The sequence below is a fragment of the Prunus avium genome, chromosome 7 (assembly GCF_965620075.1).
Source record: "Prunus avium chromosome 7, drPruAviu1.hap1.1, whole genome shotgun sequence".
Lineage (NCBI taxonomy): Eukaryota > Viridiplantae > Streptophyta > Magnoliopsida > Rosales > Rosaceae > Prunus > Prunus avium.
The window spans coordinates 38,754,704-38,774,332 of NC_142290.1; the positions used below are offsets into that span (position 1 = coordinate 38,754,704).

The 19,629-nt window shown below is 37.8% G+C and overlaps 4 protein-coding genes across 9 annotated transcripts; 2 read left to right on the forward strand and 2 right to left on the reverse strand.

The window, feature by feature from the left end:
* Nucleotides 1-153: 153 nt before the first annotated feature.
* Nucleotides 154-4,234, reverse strand: LOC110756829 (signal recognition particle receptor alpha subunit family protein). The gene is made up of 10 exons (XM_021958298.2): nucleotides 4,074-4,234; nucleotides 2,382-3,387; nucleotides 2,097-2,181; nucleotides 1,829-1,924; nucleotides 1,556-1,708; nucleotides 1,371-1,478; nucleotides 1,146-1,265; nucleotides 758-883; nucleotides 563-646; nucleotides 154-442 (listed from the first exon to the last, which is right to left on the reverse strand). Exons 2-10 carry the CDS (start codon nucleotides 3,362-3,364, stop codon nucleotides 317-319), a joined length of 1,881 nt encoding a protein of 626 aa, XP_021813990.1. The 5' UTR covers nucleotides 3,365-3,387; nucleotides 4,074-4,234; the 3' UTR covers nucleotides 154-316.
* A 3,426-nt stretch (nucleotides 4,235-7,660) lies between these two features.
* BRS1 (alpha/beta-Hydrolases superfamily protein) lies at nucleotides 7,661-12,085 on the forward strand. Its single transcript, XM_021958313.2, has 9 exons — nucleotides 7,661-8,499; nucleotides 9,790-9,897; nucleotides 10,121-10,216; nucleotides 10,332-10,424; nucleotides 10,541-10,626; nucleotides 10,751-11,151; nucleotides 11,250-11,345; nucleotides 11,471-11,576; nucleotides 11,736-12,085. The coding sequence occupies exons 1-9, from the start codon at nucleotides 8,226-8,228 to the stop codon at nucleotides 11,880-11,882; spliced, it is 1,407 nt and encodes a 468-aa protein (XP_021814005.2). The 5' UTR covers nucleotides 7,661-8,225; the 3' UTR covers nucleotides 11,883-12,085.
* A 252-nt stretch (nucleotides 12,086-12,337) lies between these two features.
* Nucleotides 12,338-15,093, reverse strand: LOC110756848 (Putative BCR, YbaB family COG0718). 6 transcript variants are annotated; one of them, XM_088243876.1, is made up of 6 exons: nucleotides 14,655-15,093; nucleotides 14,389-14,520; nucleotides 13,863-13,949; nucleotides 13,258-13,297; nucleotides 12,625-12,681; nucleotides 12,338-12,524 (listed from the first exon to the last, which is right to left on the reverse strand). In XM_088243876.1, the coding sequence occupies exons 2-6, from the start codon at nucleotides 14,445-14,447 to the stop codon at nucleotides 12,456-12,458; spliced, it is 312 nt and encodes a 103-aa protein (XP_088100002.1). In that variant the 5' UTR covers nucleotides 14,448-14,520; nucleotides 14,655-15,093; the 3' UTR covers nucleotides 12,338-12,455. The 6 variants fall into 6 exon arrangements, 3 of the variants coding, with proteins under 3 accessions (XP_088100002.1, XP_088100003.1, XP_088100001.1); XM_088243877.1 differs by lacking the exon at nucleotides 14,655-15,093 and adding an exon at nucleotides 14,090-14,263 and having other exon boundaries at nucleotides 14,389-14,647; XR_015825596.1 differs by lacking the exon at nucleotides 14,655-15,093 and adding an exon at nucleotides 13,685-13,763 and having other exon boundaries at nucleotides 12,625-13,297; nucleotides 14,389-14,647.
* A 1,079-nt stretch (nucleotides 15,094-16,172) lies between these two features.
* Nucleotides 16,173-19,071, forward strand: LOC110756845 (uncharacterized). The gene is made up of 4 exons (XM_021958320.2): nucleotides 16,173-17,124; nucleotides 17,991-18,061; nucleotides 18,166-18,559; nucleotides 18,659-19,071. The coding sequence occupies exons 1-4, from the start codon at nucleotides 17,008-17,010 to the stop codon at nucleotides 18,854-18,856; spliced, it is 780 nt and encodes a 259-aa protein (XP_021814012.1). The 5' UTR covers nucleotides 16,173-17,007; the 3' UTR covers nucleotides 18,857-19,071.
* The last annotated feature ends 558 nt before the right edge of the window (nucleotides 19,072-19,629 follow it).

Here is a 19,629-nt window from a genome sequence, read left to right on the forward strand (position 1 = left end):
TCAAGATCAGCATTTGTTTTTGGCTTTCTCTGAGTCTGGACTCTCAAAAACTCTGCTGGAGATCAGAATCTCCATGACTCAAATCACCCCTGTTCCTTCTTAGAATACGATAAGCTTGAGAATATAATCAGAAAAAGAAAGGGAGAGAAGAAATTTCAACAACGTCCAAGAAATTTGGTATTATAAACTACAGCCGAAAGGACAAGCATTCAACAGAGAGAGCACGATACTGATAATAGGAGGTCAAACGAGAGAATTCAACAAATTAAAGGCAGAGCAGCAAACAACATGGTTTGAACGATGAAATTAAGCAGGCTCATTTCAGGAGTGTTTTAACAATTGATTTGACATTCAGCTTCTTCAGGTCTGTGTATGATTGCCCACATCCAACAAACATGACCGGAGCTCCAGATATGTAAACCATCGAAAGCGCAGCTCCAACCTATATACATGCATGAATTCAATTATTCACCTAATCTTCTAATCCAATCAATAAAAGAAAAACAAAACCACAAATTTATACAATATTCAGAAGTATTTGCGGTTCAAAAGGTTTGTCTACCTTATCGTCAATAGTATCAAACTTAGTGAGCAATATCCCATCTATCAATCTCGGGTTAGACGAAGTTGAGAGGTCCGCTAATTTCTGCAGGAACAGGGAAGGTGGCTTAGAAACCAGCCATTGAGAGAATAATGATACAACAAACAAATACTAATTGGACAATACTAGAAAAAACCATGAATACGGAGCTCAAACCTGATTAAACTTTGAAAGCTGATCAACAGCATCATTTCCAACCAGTGCCTCTCCAACAAACAAGACAAGATCTGGATTGTTAAGATTGACCAGCTTTGACAGTGCCCTCATCAACGGTTCATTATCCTGAAAGGCATAATACAATATATTTTCACATTAGAAAGAAGGAAAAAAAAAACAGCAGCAAAACCAGGCTATATAACTTATAGGTCTCAATCCGCTGAAAAAGGAATTTTAACAAGTAAACAGCTTGATTATCCTTCTGTAATAGCAAAAGCAGTGGTAAGATTGAAACAAAAATTGCTAACTAACAGTAGCTTAGCATGTACATCATACAAACAGTAAATGTTTATGTCAACCATTCCGCTAAGAACTAGAAACACTGTACCTGCATTCGACCAGCTGTATCAACAAGAACCACATCAGAACCATTGTTCGTGGCCTCCTGGATTGCTTCCTTAGCCACAACTGCAGGATCTTTCTCATAGCCCTTCTCAAAAATAGGGATCTGACATCGAAGGTTGGTCACAAGTTAATTACTAATGTCCGCACAGAAAATAATTATTCTTATCCAATGAACCAGAAGGAAAATATAAATCCTACAATAATATACCTGGAGTCTACGTGCATGGGTACGCAGCTGCTCAACAGCTCCTGATCGAAATGTATCACAGGCAGCCATCATAACACTGACATTATGCTGCTGAAGCCAATAAGCAACCTGCAAGGTGAATTGGTAAATAAAACCACTAGGTAGAGAGGAATGCCCTAAAGTACAAGAAAAGGATTCAGCCCAACCTTAGCCAAATTGGTAGATTTCCCAACTCCATTGACACCAACAAAAACGACGACATACGGCTTCCTTTGTTCCTTGGCAGCATGCACATCCCTCAGTATATCAATAGATCGCCTAGGAGTTAAAATACGAACAAGAGCTTCTTCCATTGCCGCCTGCAGTAAGTTTTACATGCCTGGTATTAGTCTTGTAACATAACATGATTGAAAATTAATAATGGGAGGCCAAACTAATAGATAAATATTGGAGGAATGAAGAGGACTAAATTGACAAACCTGTACAGTAGAAGATATTCTTGTGAACGAGGCCAACTTTTTACCCTCAAGACTAGCTGCCACTGATTCACAAAGCTTCTCAGCTATCTCCTCAGCCTAGGCATGGAACAACACAAAATCATATTAGATGGCTCAATAAGATTAAAACAACGGTAGCACCAGAAGACAAATGCTGAAAAGTACCGTACCATCAATAGAAAGGATTGAATATTACTGATAAAATAAACTCCAGCATAATAATGGAAAAAGAAACGGTACAAGAGCATACCACATTCTTGGTCATGAGCCTATCCTTGAGAGCTTTCAAAGCTGGTTCCAGGTCAGACCTCTCCAAGTTTGCCTTTCCTGCAATACTGAATACAAGCAAAAAAAAAAAAAGGAATAAAAATGATGTAACAACCTGTCACTCTCAAGCAAGAAGATTGTTTCCAAAAGATCAAATTGGTACATCCAGACACCCGATGGAGTCCAACAGCATACAATCTCCTAAAATGCAAGCTACCTTCAATAACAAGTACAAAAGATGGTGACGAGTTAAGGTAAACAGATCTACCTCTGGAACATAGATGAAAACCATCCCTTCTTTTGCTTATCAGGCTTGCTTTCCTTCCCAACTTCCTCTTCCTCTTCCTCTTCAGCCTCACTTTCACTACTGAAATCCTCTTCTTTGTCCATCATACTTTCACCATGATCTGCTGCCACAACCTCAGTGTTGTTATCTCCATTCTCACCCACAGGATCTGTAAAATCCAGTTTTGACTCAGGAGGCGAATCGTCCCAAACCCTATTCTTCTTTGTTATCTTCTTTTTTGCCTCTGCCTTGGACCCGTTGCTATCAACAGTAACTGTTTTCTCTGTCTTCTTCCCACCCTTAGATCTAAGTTTCTGAAGCTTATTTACATCAAAAGCCCCAAGATTGGAACTCGTATTTTCTTTTCCATTAGCAGTACCAAACACATTAGATTCTTTAATATCCACATGATTACCATTGGAGTTCCCATTCTCCAATCTACGGCCTTTCATAGTATCACCATCCCCACCATCACTTGCCAAACCACCTTCATTCTTTTTCTTGTCTCCTCCAAGTCCAGCCTTCTGCACCTGACCTTGCTTCTTACTATTGTTCACAGGCTTACCCACCTGCTTTGACTTCTTTAATTCCTCAGCACGAGCCTCAGCCTCCTTCTTAAGTTGTCGAAACGTTTCGTCGAAATCAGAGTAGACTGTTCTTTTCGGATCATAAATCCCTGAGAATTCATGCTTTACCATTGCAAGCAGTTCGTCCACATACAATAGATGGAGGATCTTTTGATAAACAGCGACGAATACAAGGCCAAGCTCGTTATGGAAGGTCCATTTGAGGGTGTAAGCGGTCCCAGGGGCATTGTAATCGAAAGAAGCTGCACCAGACCGTTCCTCTAGAAGACAGGATCGGATCAAGGTGTCAATTGGAGATCCTTTAAGAGCATTTCCAAGCTCCTTGCATGTCCAAAGGATTAAACCTCCTCTAGTAAATATGAGTAATTGTTCTAACATCTTCAATTAACTCTAATGCCACTCTGCAATCAAATCCATGAAAAAATTCAACAACCGTAGGACTGAAACTTCCAAGTAGCAAATATTTAAAAGACATAAAAGAACGGTACAAATAGCCAAAACGTTAGAACTTAAAATCTCAGAACTTCATTGTTATGGATCCAAATACCAACTCCACATAAACAATAAGATCATAAAATCTAAGGCTTGCGCAAGAAAATTGTTATGATTCCCACATTTTCAATTCAGTTCCCATAGTTCCCCAACAATGAAACATATTGAACATATCTAGATTAAAATGAATTCAAGTACCGAAAACATTTATGGATGGAAGGAACAAAGATAGTTACAACCCATTTATTCATAATTCCAAAAACGAAATAAACAAAGATACAATTTAAAGTTTTGGATTGAATTCTAAGTTTATGAAAAACTTGTAAATTGTTTACAAAACTGTTTCTTGATTGATAGGATACAAACCAAATACAGAAAACACAGAACCTAAAATAAATAAATAATAAAATAATAAAGAACTCTCAAATCGAAGGGTAAATAATTGGGAAATTCGATCAGTAATACAATTCTCGACATCGAACAAACCCAAACCATGAAATCTGAAAGATCAAGGGATCTGTGAATCAGTAAAACCACGGAATGAGAGAGAAATGAAATCTAATAAAAAGAAGAGAAAACAAAAGTACAAACATACCTGTCTCTTCTTGGAACTCTGAAACACCCTATGTGAAGATAAATTAAATCTAAAATACAACAGATGAGGGAAAAAAAATTGAAAAAATGGATCGTAGAGAGAAGAGAATTAAATTAGGAATTTTGTGAAAGGTCCGGTTTATATATGGGCATCATAGAAAGCAAGGGTAATATCGGAAGTCGGGTGTTTTCAGGTTTTCAATTTTGACTTGCTTCTTGCCTTATTGGACTTTGACTTCTGAGTTGGGGACGGTAAAACGAGTAAACCACCATGCATGGAAAGGAACAATTTTGGACAATGCTGGCGATTTTTTAATGCATTTTTTTTTTTGGGAATATCAAATCTTGTTTTCCCTTTGTAGGAATAAAATCGTGCATACAAGCAATGCATGCAGTGATTTTCCGAATTTGATAACAAATCTTTTACAATCTTATAGTATTTATTTTTTGTCTTTTATTCCTATCCAAACAATTTAATGTATTATACAAAAATAAATAAATAATTGAATGCAAAATATGTACATCAGTTCGTTGAATTGAATTTTAAGAAATACGTTGCTGCTTTTAGTATTAGAACTTATAACAGTAAAACAATTGCTGCCCTTGATGATCATGCTAACCATTTTTCTCCAAGTCAATAGGCTACCCAACTTCTCATTTGCCAACAAGGAATGAACAAAATTTGGCTGTGACCGTAAACTTTGATACATAACTGTTTGGCCCTAAAATGGACAATAACAAAATGGCAACAACATAAGGTTGAAGGGCGATCAATGCAATTTATGATGGACAATAGCTTCCCATTAGCGGCTAATTAAATTTATTCCCTTATGTGGATGTTTGAGATGTTATTACGGTGCAGAAATCATTGTATACATGGAGGTAAGCAAGAATGGATAATAAAAAGCAAGCGAATCAAGCCATACTCTTTCCCAACTCCAAGCAAGCCGGCCAAGCACTACCATTATGAATTTATGATTATGGTGCATGCTTTGCTGGAAAATCAGGGCAGATTGCAGGCTTGGCCAGTCAATTGAGCGCACTGACATCGTGCTTTACTTTTCTAAATGGATTTGGGTGCTAAAGTGATCGTGTGTGACAAAGTCCATCGAATGGGAGGCCCAAATTATGGACCCATACACACGTTTTCCTTTGGATCCACTACAAAAGCAGACCCAACCACATCATGGGCAAAATACATGAGTGAAGGAAATTCCTTAAATATACTCATATGATTGATTAATATTGTCTCACTCCAAAATACCCTTTTGATCTATTTTCAAACCAACCTTGCACCAAATATGCTACCAGATCACCTAACACCAATCGCTTTGGATTTGGAATATCCCCGATGAATTTGATTTTTTGTAGGTGGGGGGGCCCTATTAGATTTATTAGGTCCCCTTATAAAAAAAAGAGTAGGTTATAGGCTATTCATTCATATTGTTAAGGCTTTTAAAGTCAAGCTTAGTTCCCAACCTTTCCGGTTCAAAGCGGTCATTGACCAGGACTGTATATTTATTTATATATAATGAAAAGAGTGTATGCAGGTGCAGCAAGCAAAGTGGCAGCTTCACGGAGACATGATGAGTGAATGGGAGCAGAATTTAAAACAAGGCAAGAGCATACAGGTTACAACTACCCAACTGCCCAACTGCTCATATTGAAATGATGCATGCCTCTTGGCCCTCTTCAGTCCATATGCTTATCTACTTATTGAATATGGACAAGAAGAAAAGGGAAAAAGTTAACTTGTATATATTTGGGTGGGTCAAATCCGGTGCCGTAGCCGTTGGGAGCTCAAGTTTGCATTGCATTGCATTTGCAAAGCTGGATCGATCCTGGATGGATCATGTATATATATATATATATATATATATATATATATATATATATATATGGATCCTTCATGAAATAAAATCCAATGGGTCGGTCACGTGCGGCCTTGAATCCAACTATCGGAAATCAAGGACAGCGCGATCTCATCATCTAAATATATAACAAGAAGAAATTCAACGACATATACAATACAACTAGGGTAAGGTAGAGCTAGCTGGGGGCGCCGAGGACTCTGACTCTGAGGAGTCGTATGACTGATATTATATACAGCTGGGGGCCTGGGGCCTTGGGATGTGACTTCCTATTTGATCAGCGACCAGATTGAATCCCCTCCCCTTGCTTGCTTTCCTTTGCTCCATGATCAAGTCAACTAACTATTATATATTGGTCAACAAGTGAAGTGTCGGCTGGGCCTTGGCAAGTTGGCAGTGGCACAGTACACACTATATATATATATATATACTATTATAATTGAGTGTTGAGGTCAATGTATGTATGATTAGCCTAATCATAAATGAAATGAGATTAATTATGAGAGCACCCCTTGTAATTTTCAATTGGGTTTCTCTCTCTAATAACATGAACTGAATACATATTATTCAGGGACGGTGCACGCCAATTCTCCTATCAATTTGTCTCAGTTCCTATCAATCCATGCACACAATTACACTAGTAATCAAAAGTTCACACACACAGGTACAGTGGAGTGGACCAATTACACAGGTGTCTGTATGTATATGTCTGTCTTTAGGCCTTACGAAAAGGAAAAAGGGAATATTATCTTTGTTGATGGCCAAGTGAATCCTAATATACATATTCTTCTTCGCCATTAACTAAAACAAGGTTCAAGTACAATGACAGCAGGTACTTTAGAGTTGAGCCTGCTTTATTCTCCAACTTTTTCAAGCATAAAAATAAAAGGCCTGCAGAGATTTGGCTATAAGTCAAATCTAACAATGAATTAAATTTGTTTGTATTTATGTAGTGGGTTTAGGAGGAGGAGGAGGATTTGGTGAACAAAAGTTTGACTATATTATCGCAAGGATATTAGCAAATCACCCAGATCAACTTTGACATCATTAATTCGAGGCCAGTTGAGTGATCAAAATGAAAGTAAGCATCCTGATATATTCTTTTTCTCATGAAAATGAAAATGAAAATGAATGTAAGGTGTTTTGACTTGCAGCTAGCTAGAGTGGTTTTAGGTCCAAGAGGATGAAGTAGAGAGAGAGAGAGAGAGAGAGAGAGAGAGGGCTAGGGACTTTTTGTGTTAGTTTGTGATGATGAGCTCAGGAAGATCTTTTTGGCTCCAAATTTCAGACCCACTTGTCGTATACCATATCCAACGAATCAAAGACGTATGCAGCCTGCAGGCCAATGTATACATATAATTTTAAATGTATATTATATTATATAGAAAATAGAGTTAGAGAGGTCACGAGAGCAGCAATGCAACCCCACATATATATATATATCTAGATCTATATTTTCGCATCTGTACAACGCTTGTATCTTTACTGTTTGGACATCGGAGGACCACACACTCGACTCTATCACGTTACTTCAGTCAAATAGCGGCTGCATTCGCTCGCTTAGCTTCAAACAAAACTCCCCATAAAACAAAAATTAAACTTGTATTAGTATTTGGCACACAACAGCCTGCCTGCAGCCTTCATTTCAATGACTCATGATTAACGACTTTATGTATATTTGAGAGTCATCACTGTATAGAGGAGCCCATTTCTCTATCTTTTAAGTCTCTATATTTTAGGAAGTGAATAAAGAGCATAATTGTAGTTGAGTGTTTTCAACTTTTCCCGAATTTTAGTGTCTAGAGAGGGAGCCCAAAGAAGATTAGTCGACTGGAGCTCAAGCGGCTTAAAGGCTAGCTCATCAAGTACAATTAATTATAAGTTTCTAAAAGAGCGAGACAGAGAGAGTCTTGTGATGCATTTATGATGGTGTTTCTAAGCCATTAACCAAGCACTGATCATCCAGGTTTCAATTGTCTTGTAGGACCAGCTAGCTAGCTGTTCTCTCTCTTCTCTCTAAAATCTGGACACACATGCCCGCACAGGGAGAGAGAGAGAGAGAGAGAGCTGGTCCACCATAGCTGGCCAAGTTGCAGTAGTTGTGTAGTAATGCAGCAAGCAACATATATATCATCATAGTGGAAGAGGCCACACGCATTGCAGGCTACTAGCATAATTGAAGGCTTCAATATCTGCACCTGCAGCAGCTGAGAGTTAGTTATATATATATATATAGAAAAGAAATCTATACTCTCTATCCACAGGCGGGCCTTTGGTTCTGTATGGTTATGCAAAGCTCAATGGCAATATTATTGCATAGCTTTATAGGAATTTTGTGCTTATTACTAGCTACTGTAGTTGCAACAATGGCAGTGCCAAAGCAGCAAGAGCTAGATCGAATCTCAGAACTACCGGGACAACCACCAGTGTCTTTCTCGCAGTTTTCTGGTTATGTGACGGTCAACGAGCATCATGGTCGAGCTCTCTTTTACTGGTTGACTGAAGCTGCTACTGTTTCTCCTCACAACAAGCCCCTCGTTCTTTGGCTCAACGGAGGTCAGTTTAATAAATTGTTTATTTAATTCCTATATTCAATATCTATCTATCTCAAGATCTCTGACTTCCTAATTAATTAATTAATTACCACGAGTGAATTACTCACATTGTATATCCTCTACTTTTTTTTTTGGTCTCCAGAGTCTCAGACCTATCATTTTTTTAATTTTTTTTTAATATTTGTACTGGAAAATTTGACAAACTGTCAGTCTATCAACTCCTCATTAAAGCATTTAATATTGTGTTTTCTTTTCCGTATCTGTGCATGCCGCAGACTTCCGTGCTTAAGAAACCAAAAAAGGAGGCCTGGATGTGTTAGTTAATTTATTAGAGAATAAATTGTGTCACTATTGAGTGTTATATGGGTTGGCCATTGATGCCAAAATGATGAGTAAACTATTTTTGCTTCTTAATAAATGACTGGAGACTCATAAATTTAAAGTCCACCAGCTCTTGCCACACATATTTGCCACAAAACAAACAAACAATAGCTTTCCCTTTACAACCAAGTTCTAATTAATAGGCTCGATAAGTTTTTGTACTCGTGTGAATTGGGGATAATGCTGTCAATCACGATATACCACGTGTCATAGCTTTTTTATTTAGCAGTTTGTAATTGATTAGGGATAGCCCCGTTTCACACAAGCGTTTCTGGAGAGCCATAGCTAGAGCGAGACGAACTGGGTAGCTATCTCATCCATTACATGAGAAAGAGCATCGCATTCGCATGCACCAAAAGAAAAGTCCACACCATACCCACATGGGTCCTTGTGATCTCTCACTGTCTCTATCCTTTTTAGAGTTTTATTCCTTTTCAAACTGAGCTTCATTCTCTCTTTGAAACAGTCCCATGGCCAGTAACTCAAAAAGCCTCCGCCTATGCAATCTTTTGTCGCTTTTCGTTCTTTGTCTTTCGTGTATAGTTGTTTGGGTAAGCACCATACACCAAACGCCACAACAAACCAAAGTGAACCAACCAACTTTTCCACTTAAAACTCTACGCACTACTCAAATTCCTGATTGTCCATTTGAGAAAGAATTGCATCTCTGTCTGACTCACTGTCTCTGTGTCTTTCACGCGTGCTCATGTCATGAGAAAGTGACGACGACTAATTATAATGATACGTGATGGTGGTGTTGTTGAGTTCTGCTGTTCTTAAACTTGGGCTTAATTTAAATAATACAAGCTCGAATTTAAATTGAAAAATAGTTAGTAAGTTTGGATTAACAAAGTATTGAAAATTAAATTGTTTTGAAATATCAATCATCAATCATATACTTGCCGTTCAGGACCAGGTTGCTCATCAGTGGCATATGGAGCATCAGAGGAACTTGGTCCATTTCGGATTAATACAACCGGCTCATCTCTTTATCTCAACCAGTATTCATGGAACAGAGGTACATACATGAGATACCCTGTTTTCTCTTTTCTTTCCTTTTCTTGTGTTGTGGGCAAATACTCTCTTCTTTAAATCAACCATACTCTGTTTCTTTGTGTTGTATGACGTATTATTTCGATACTGCTTGCCTCCTTTCTGCGAGTTTGACACATGATAAGTAGGGAAGTATTTTCCGACTTATTTGACCCCTTTTGTACAAATTTCCCTTGTTGTCATTGCAGAAGCGAATATTCTGTTTCTTGAATCACCTGCTGGTGTCGGTTTCTCATATACAAATACAAGCAGTGACCTTAAAGATTCTGGGGACAAAAGAACGGGTAAAAAGAATCACAACAGCACCGTTAATTACCCTATAATCAATTCAATATATACATTATATTTTAAATATCTGAATCATCACCTTCTTCTGCCATATATACTTTTGATACACAGCTCAGGATGCTCTAATATTTCTACTTAAGTGGCTGTCAAGGTTTCCTCAATACAAATATAGAGAATTCTACATTGCTGGGGAGAGCTATGCAGGTAGACAATGGAAGGGAAAGGGAATTCTTTCTTTACATCACCAATGTTAAATCCCCATTTCATTTTGTACAAAACTAAAGCTATAATTTACAACTTGACTAGTTTTACATGCACAGGCCATTATGTTCCTCAGTTGGCAAGGGAAATTGTCGCTTACAACCAAGGGAATTCCCATTCCATCATTAATCTCAAGGGGTTTATTGTAAGTTGACAACTAGAACACTAACGAAAATTCCAACTTTTAATCACAACTAGAATAATTATAATTTAATTATGTGACCGTTTGTGAATAATTTGAGCTTTTTTCATTCGCAACAACTGTGCAGGTGGGTAACGCTGTAACAGATAATTACTATGATAACATTGGAACTGTCACGTTTTGGTGGAGCCATGCCATGATCTCGGATCAAACGTACCGATCAATCCTCAACCATTGCAATTTCACAGCAGAAAGAACATCACAGCAATGTGATGATGCTGTAAATTATGCCATGAACCATGATTTTGGAGATATTGATCAGTACAGCATTTATACACCATTTTGCTTGACAATGCTCAACAAAACCAACAGGCATCTGAGACTCAAAAACACTCTTCTTCGCCGGCGTGTTTCCGGGTACGATCCATGCACTGAGAATTATGCAGAGAAATACTATAACCGGCTGGATGTGCAGAAGGCAATGCATGCAAACATTACTCGAATTCCTTACAAGTGGACTGCTTGCAGGTTTTTAAGTTCCCAATCCAATCTCAGTATGAAAAGTTGTTAAGAGCATCTGTCTGTCTGATACAAATTTTCTAATTAAATTTTGTTCGGGGGGGCAGTGATGTTCTTATCAAGAATTGGAAGGATTCTGAAGATTCCATGCTGCCAACATACAAGCAGCTTATTAAAGCTGGTATGAAAATCTGGGTTTTCAGGTAACTCTCAACTTCTTTGCATTCTCAATCAATTGCTTGCATAACAAGAGGAATAATATTTCTTAATTAATGAATAAACAGAAATACCAATTTATGCTATTGATTGTTTTGACCTTTTCATGCAGTGGGGACACAGATTCAGTCGTTCCAGTTACTGCCACTCGGTTTGCCCTCAATCATCTCAACCTTACTATCAAAACCCCGTGGTATCCTTGGTACACCGGAGGCCAGGTATTTTCAGCCATTTTATCCCATGAACTGTCACGCTAATCGAACTTAATCCCTTAAATTACTTAAACAATGACTTAGCAACATCCTCAACAATTTTTACAAACATTCTATTCTATTGTGCAGATTAAATTGTCAATAAAGGTTTTTATTTTTTCATAGGTAGGAGGATGGACAGAAGTGTACGATGGCTTGACCTTTGCAACTGTACGAGGAGCCGGACATGAGGTTCCCCTGTTTCAGCCTAACAGAGCTTTCGTTATTTTCAAATCATTTTTAGCAGGAAAAAAGTTGCCAAAACGTGACTGACAACTTAACCAGAAATATACATACATATATATTTGCCAAGTTCCCACACCACACAAACAAATCAAGGGTGGTGATCAGGGGGCAGCTAGATTAGGAAGCATTCATTCGAATTAGGGAGTATTCGTATTTTGATGGCAATGTAATTCATTTAACATCATGATATTTTGAACATGCTGCTGTTATATTACTTCAAAGTTCTACAATGCAAAGCGCAATAAAATCTAAGGTATTTTTTGGACAGCAGCATGCATAGCAGATTCTTAGAGGAATGCATTTTCATGTTGCCCATTGTTTGCAGTTTGCCACAGCTCAGGTGAAATTGAAACTTATGAACAACAGTTAAACAGATCACCATATTTTATCCTCCTCAGTCTCTATTTTCATTTTTTTGACTATAGAGGTGAGAGGAAGATAAACATCAGGTTGTTTAGTAAACAGCCAGCACAAAGGCCACAGATTCTAAAGCTTCACTTTAATTAGAATTTCATATGACGATAAACGAGCCTTTGTAAACAAAATTGTCCATCTTACACAACCAACTAGTATGCATATAAGTAACATCACTTAGATTCCTCACTGAGGAGTGAGTCCTTGCGGCAGTCCTAAACTCTGGGCAAGATTGCTTATCCTTTCCTTCATAGCCTGACGACAAAAGAAGAATTTCATTTCGGTATGCCCAAAAATGGATGAAGTGCTGCAACTTAGAGGAAAATAAACATACTAAAAAGAAAGGGTTTCTCACCTGGACACTCTTCTGGTGTGCATCCTTGTATGCCTCAGTAATTAAAAGCGAAAGTTTCTGCATTAAAATGAAAAGTTAAACATATAAATGTGTTCTTATCAAACATTCATATCAGTTTCGTGGGATCACTACAACCAAGCCGAAAAAATAGCATATGCAAACATTTCCCACCATTGGTTTCAAAATACGTACACACTCAAGGATGACCCCATACTTTCATAATAAACAGTTATTCAGACTCCAATTTACCCAGTTTTTAACTGATGCATCCTTCCATCACAAAAAAACAGATATCCAAATTTCCAACTTTCATCCCAATGTTCCCCAAAAGAGGCCATATTTCCAGTCAATTCAGCCACTTTTTCATACCCTAAAATTTTCATCTATCGAGCCAGGGATTCTCAAATCACACCTGATATCTTCCAAATTGTCAACAAGACAGTTATGTGTGGGTCATCAGATAAGGGCAGGATTATGGAAAATCAAGAGAAAATGCCGACAAAAATTTGTGTACATAAAAATTATGGAAATATTTAGTCTCAAAGTGAACTATAATTTTATCTGTCATAGATAAGAAGCATAGTTTTCATATCATCTGATCGAAGAAAGGCCATGGAGTTAAGTATTACTCACTTCTGGTCCTAATTCCACTGCAGCCTCAGTAAAGAGTAACCTAAAGAGTAACATCAGTTAGAAACTTTTGCAAAACTTAAGTTGGGAACTTATGCGACCCAAATAAAGTCTCGAGCAAATCATGAATCATTTTCTGTTATGATTAAATGAAAGAGCGGAATTTCAAGAGTTAGGTCAGAGCTGAAGAAACAAATATGCAATGAGATGTCCATGAACAATATAGTCATCCACTGGTAGCTTTAGTGAACCACTCTTTCCCCTTTTTAGCCACTCTCAAAAGCATTGTAGAAGAAAACTATCAGAGGAGAAATATCTTTTTCTTAAACCCAAAGTAAAGTGAAAATTCCATATTTGTATGCCATTTCATCAAGGCAAAGTTTTCATAAAGCTAATACAAATACTTGAGCTCGCTTAAAAGAATCTTCACCATTAAATACCCAAAGAGAGAGAGAGAGAGAGAGAGAGAGAGCGCTTTATTAACTCCCCTTCGCAGTAACCATCAAACTCTGCTCTGCATAACAGCACAACAAAATTGGGGAAAAAACTGAGGATTTCATACACAAGGAAAAATGAATGTTGACAGTGTATTTCATAATTAGTCATACACAGCAAGTTCTTTTTGCACCCGCACTGCTTCAACTTGGACAAGCATTTGTGCCTTCTTCACAGTCTCATATTCCAAGAACTCCTGCCTAAAATAAATTAGCATGATTAATGTTAATCTTTAATTAACAGATGACGGGAGTATGAAACTGGCATCATAATTACATACATATTTAGAATTACAGAAAATATAACCAAAATACTGGAACCAACTAACAGGAACACCCACATGTTACACTCACGTATAACTAGAGATGTTGATCGAATTAAACGCATAAAGTGCAGCCTTCTATGGGGTAAGATGATGCCTCAGAATCATAAGAAAACAGTGGCTGTTCTTTGCAGTTTACTCCATTTGTTCGGTAATCAACCTCCATGTATGCTTGGGGTTGAGAAAAGTTGGCTAAGTTGTAAGTTAAAATAGGAGGTTATGTTTAGTTAGTTGAGCTAAAAGGTTGCTACTAAAAAACCTTCCTTTATTTCAAATATAGTTTACTGACTATAAATACACAAAAAGCGAAGACTAACCTTTGAAGGCGCATCATCACTGTTCTCATTATTTTCTTTCTTTCCGCCAAAAAGACCATTAACAAGGACAGATCCCTGAATATGCCCAAAGTGTAGGTAAGCTCTGTAAATTTGTCTTTGAACTTAAGTTATCTGTAAAAGTTCCCAGGAGGAGAATGGTAAGAACCAACAGATGTAAGATCATAAACAAGTTACTAACAAGCAAACAACAGAACGAAGAAACACATGCCAAAATTCTCTAGGCCTATAATAATTACGATACCAACCAAAGCGATAGAGAGATAAAGTCGAGGTATTTCTTTGATGTGGCTTCACGACGAGAGTTGAACTGGTTTTGATGACGGTCCAGTGGAGGGAAAACACGTGTAGTGGGAGGGATTGGAGGGCTTTTTGCTTCTCTCTGATATTTTCTTTTTAACTTTTTAGATGTTACTTAAACAGTCTGATCCATTTCATCAACTGTTTCAATCTGCCATAAAAATATCTTACCATTAACTTTTCACGCAAACGAGCAGAAGCTTGTGAAGGAGATGACGATGTCAACGGGTGGTGGTGGCTTGACTTGTTCAAATCCAACCCAAAAAGTCCGTGGGCATGGTCATGTTTGAACGTTTTCGGCATTTTCCTCTTTAAATTTTTGTGGTTTCCTTCTTTCCTGCATAATAAAGTAAAGACTGTTTCTCAAATTTCTCTCCTTTATACTGTTTGTTTGTCATAAATCAATAACAAGCGATGCCATTTGATTCCTGTTTGGATTTCACACCTTGACCTTTTGGCTTTTGCAGCTAAACCCAAATGCAAGCAATTGCCACCAAATTACTCAAAAACCCTCAGATTAGACCTGCTGTATATTTATGTGTGTACAGTACAGAAAGTCTACCAGGACCAGGGCCTTTGAGCCCATGAAAAAGAAAGAAGAAGAAGAAGCAACAACGACAACAAAAAGTCCACATCCCATAACATCCGCCTGAATTAATTAATACGAGTAATGGGAAAAGCGGATCAAAAGGCAAAAACCCTCTCTCTCTCTTTCTCTAAACATAACAAACTGATAAATGCATCCAAAAAACTATCTTTATCCATGAAAATTCAATTTTTAAACAAAAGGGCAGGCAGGCCGACAAAGTTTGTTACTGTCTCAGGTCTTCTTCACTTCAATCCTCACCTCAGCTACCTTGCAAGCCAAAGGGCTCTCTGCACAAAAAAGAGCCAATCTTTAAGAGTAGGATTTGCAATTACCAAATGGTCCCCAGTCTGCCTTGAAGTTTCTGAGGGACAAAAGGGAAAATTGGTAGTTAGAAATAGAACTTCTGTGGCTCCATGAAGCAGTTCCATCAACTGTAGTGGCTAAATGGCTTTAGGGAGGTAGGCAGCTGCTGTTACACAAAAAGTCTCCAGAACGTAGGTCTCTAGTGTGATGGTGTAAATGGCATCTTTTACATTCATTGAAGACGTGATATTACCAATTTACCCTCGTACGGTATGAGAGAGTGTGTCTGCCGTTGAATAATCCCTTCCAATTAGAAAAAAAAGCCATTGATTGATAGAATTTTGATTTTTTGGCAACTTTGTTACTGGCTTGAAGCCAAAATTGGGTGGTGTTCTTCTTTTATCTGCAAGATCCTCAAAAAGCTTTGTTTGGGTAAAAACAGAAAGGATGAGATGAGAGAGAGAGACACAGAGCATCCTTTGAATCAAAGAGAACCAGAGGGGGTTTCTAGTAAATAAGCAGCAATTGACCAACCAGTATAAATTAAAATATTTGCAAAATGAAAAGCATCTCCTCCATTATTTCATACACACCACCATCACTACTACCCAAACCAACCTAATCCATAGCCTAAAAATAAGGTACTACCAATACCTACAACTGCAACAGCACATCAGAAAACAGCAACATCTCATTTATCTTCTGCCTTTTTTTTCATCATCAGCCCCATCTTCAATGCCTACTCTTTCTCTCTCTAAAAAACCAATCTTTCTCTCTTTATCTCTCTAAAAAACCAATCTTTCTCTCTCATCACAGAGAAAAACGCACATCCAAAGAAAGAAGGAACATTGAAGTTACACGCACACCCTTCCCCATCAAAAACAAAGAAGAGTCCACACCACACCCAACTCTCTCTCTCTCTTCAATGGCCCAGCTGGACCAAAATTTATGTAGAAGAAAAACAAAAAAGAAAGAAAGAAGGGGAAAGAAAAGAAAGAGAAGATAGATGTCTTCAAATGTCCTCCAACCAAACCCACCTCACAAACTCTCTCTCTTAAAACATGTTGCCAGAAATACCCTTCTGCAACCCCCCAAAAAATCCCATCTTCATCACTGTCTTTCAAAAGAACATTATTTTTCACCGAGTTATGTGGGCTCTTTTGGGTTTTTGTTGTCTTGGTCAGAGTTTCACAGAGAAAACAGGAAAGCAAGAAACTTCTCCTCCCTTCCCTTCACTCTCTCTCCTTTTCTTTTCTTCCTTGTCCTTCTTGTTTCTCTCTACCCTCTTTTTATTATTTCCTGTCCAACTATCTCTTTCTTTTTCATACCCATCTCCTTGTGTCCCTCTTTCTCTCCCCCTATAATTCTTGGTTTTTGGCTTGTGGGTTGTTATATCTCTTTGTGATCTGATGAAGAAGATGAAAGGGGTTCTTGCTATGGAGCCTTCTTCATATGCTGGTTACGAGGATCCAAGGACTAGATTCAAGCATCAGAGTCTCATGCAAGACTATGAAGAGCTGCAGAAGGTATGTATCTTCTGTGGGTTTTCATAATATGCCGAATTTCTTTTGTGGGTTTCATTAGATCTGGTGTGTTGTATTCAATTTTTATTTTATTTTTCGGGTTGTGGTTATGATTTCTGGTTTACCTAGCTTTGGATTATTTATGGTTATTTGGCTGCTGAGCGATTTGAGAATGAAAGGAGAAATCAAATATTTTGGATCTCATTCATGTGTATTATTTCTTTTGGGTTTCAGACCAGTAAGAATTGCTTAGCTAAATTTCAGTTTTTTTCTTATTGTCTCAGTAGGTTTCTGATCTCCCTTTGTTTCATTTCCTGCTGTCTATGTGACTTGCCAGAGAAAAATTGGAAAACGGAACAGGAAATGGAACTTTGTAATTATGTTTATGTTAACCTTTGTTTGCAGAATAATTAACAACCCTCCAAAACTAAGCTAATTAGTACTATTAGGCACATCTGAAAGAGTTTTTTTCACTCTTTACTTGGAGGGGGTTAGGTAGGCTTTTTAACTCGGTTGTTTTCCTACCTTTTGTTCTTTGTTTAAGATCATTTGGTGTTTTTCTCTAATTATAATTTTAGTCCTTCTGTTTAAGAGTAAGTAGGCTCCCTCCTTTTTGTTTGGGACTTGTATGTAGTGTATTTAACTTGTCTGAATTTCTTCCGCTTGGTGAGTCTTTAACTATCTTGTTGTCTAGGGTTCTACAATTATTTGGTATCCTTTTCTTCTTAATTTTGTGAAACTTTTCATAGCAGATACTACTTTGCTCTTCGCTTTTTCTTCTCTCTTGCTGATTGTGATGCTTTTGGCTTATGAGACATTGAGGTATTCAGAGCTGGATTTATGTAAGTTAAGCATCATTCCTTCTGCAGGATGCAGAGGCCATGAAGAAGAAATTGCAAATGATGAAACAGAAAAAGTTTACCCTCTTGGCCGAAGTAAGGTATACCATATTGTCCATGCCGTCGTACACTTGTGAGATGGCATAGATTATAGTAAAAGAGGAAAAAAGTTGACTTGGTAGTTGTTTATCTCTTGACTTTGCAGATTTTTGAGTAGAAGATACAAATACTTAATGGGGAACCAGTCCATGAACTCTCGACAGAAGCAAGATGTGGTGAAAACACACAATTTTGAAACCCAGCGCACCAACATTATGAAGGGAAGGAGTTACAGTAAGAAGGAATCTGCTTTGCGGATTAATCATGCATTAGACTTAAACCAAAAGGAACGGATTAATCATGGAATGGAAGACACCTTGCGAAAATCTGCTCCAAAATTTGACTTAAACCAGAAGGCGAGGACTCTTAGCGGGAAGGAAGCTACTTTGCAAAAACCAACTCCAAACTTTGACTTAAACCAGAAGGAAAGGATACAGATAGTGAAGGAATCATCGACAAAGCGAAAGAGTACTCCAGTTTTTGACTTGAACCAGATTTCGGTAATCAAATAGTAAATGTTCTAAGTAGTGTGATTTTGAGTCTTGGTGCTGCTTCTTTGCTGTGAGGTTTGATGTTTCCGTTGTTTCATTTTGTTACAGAGAGAGGAGGAGGAGGAATTCCAAGCTAATTGTGAGCCATTGAGGATAGAAGAGCCGAACAAAAGTTTACTTAGAGGGGGAAATGATGAGCAGCACAGTGATATGAAGTTGCTGGTTTGCAGGACGATTGGGAATGGGTCAAATCGATCAGGGAAGAGGAAGATTACTTGGCAAGATCAGGTGGCTTTAAGGGTTTGATTTCTTTCTTAGAGAATTACCATTGAAGATGATAGATGTTGGAGTGGGGTGGGTTGGAGAGTTCGCCACGATGTGGCAAAGATACAATTAAACTGCTATGCTTCTTTGATTTTCATCTTTGTAAAGTAATGAGAGACTGATGGTGATACATATCGAGTGTATACTATACAGATGAAATGATGGAATTAATTGTATCTTTGCTCTGTGTTGATGAATGTTGCAAGTTTGCTGAGGATATAGTAGGAATTCGCATATGTATTGCAATCATTGGGTTGTAAGATATTCCAAATCCCAAGTAGCCGGCTGTAGATGAATTCAAAGAGAAAAGGAGAAGCTGATGGTGAAAGATTAAAGCTTTTCTTTTCAGAATGCTTCATGGTTGGTTTGCCTTGTTAAATCAAGCAATGGTTGGTTGGAGAGGCGTGTTTAGCTATGGGGCTTATTTTAAGTTCTGTTTTACATAATTGTCCAGAGCATATTACTCATTTAGAGGTTTGCATGATGTGGCTTGAGACAGACCTCACAATGGTAAACTAGTTTTTAAGTCCCAAAATTTTTTGAAGTTTCAATCAATAATGACCTCTTTGGCTGTTTTTGTGTTGTGTTTTGTGTCTTCTGCATGGACAGATCGAGATCCCCTTTCTATTGATTTATTTCTTTTTTCGTTTGTTGGAATATTTCTCTCATGAGTCATGATGCCTGCCTGTACAGATTTTAGGCAGTCACTGTCAGCCCGTAATTTATAGCAATGGGCGGCTTCCTCTAATAGCAAT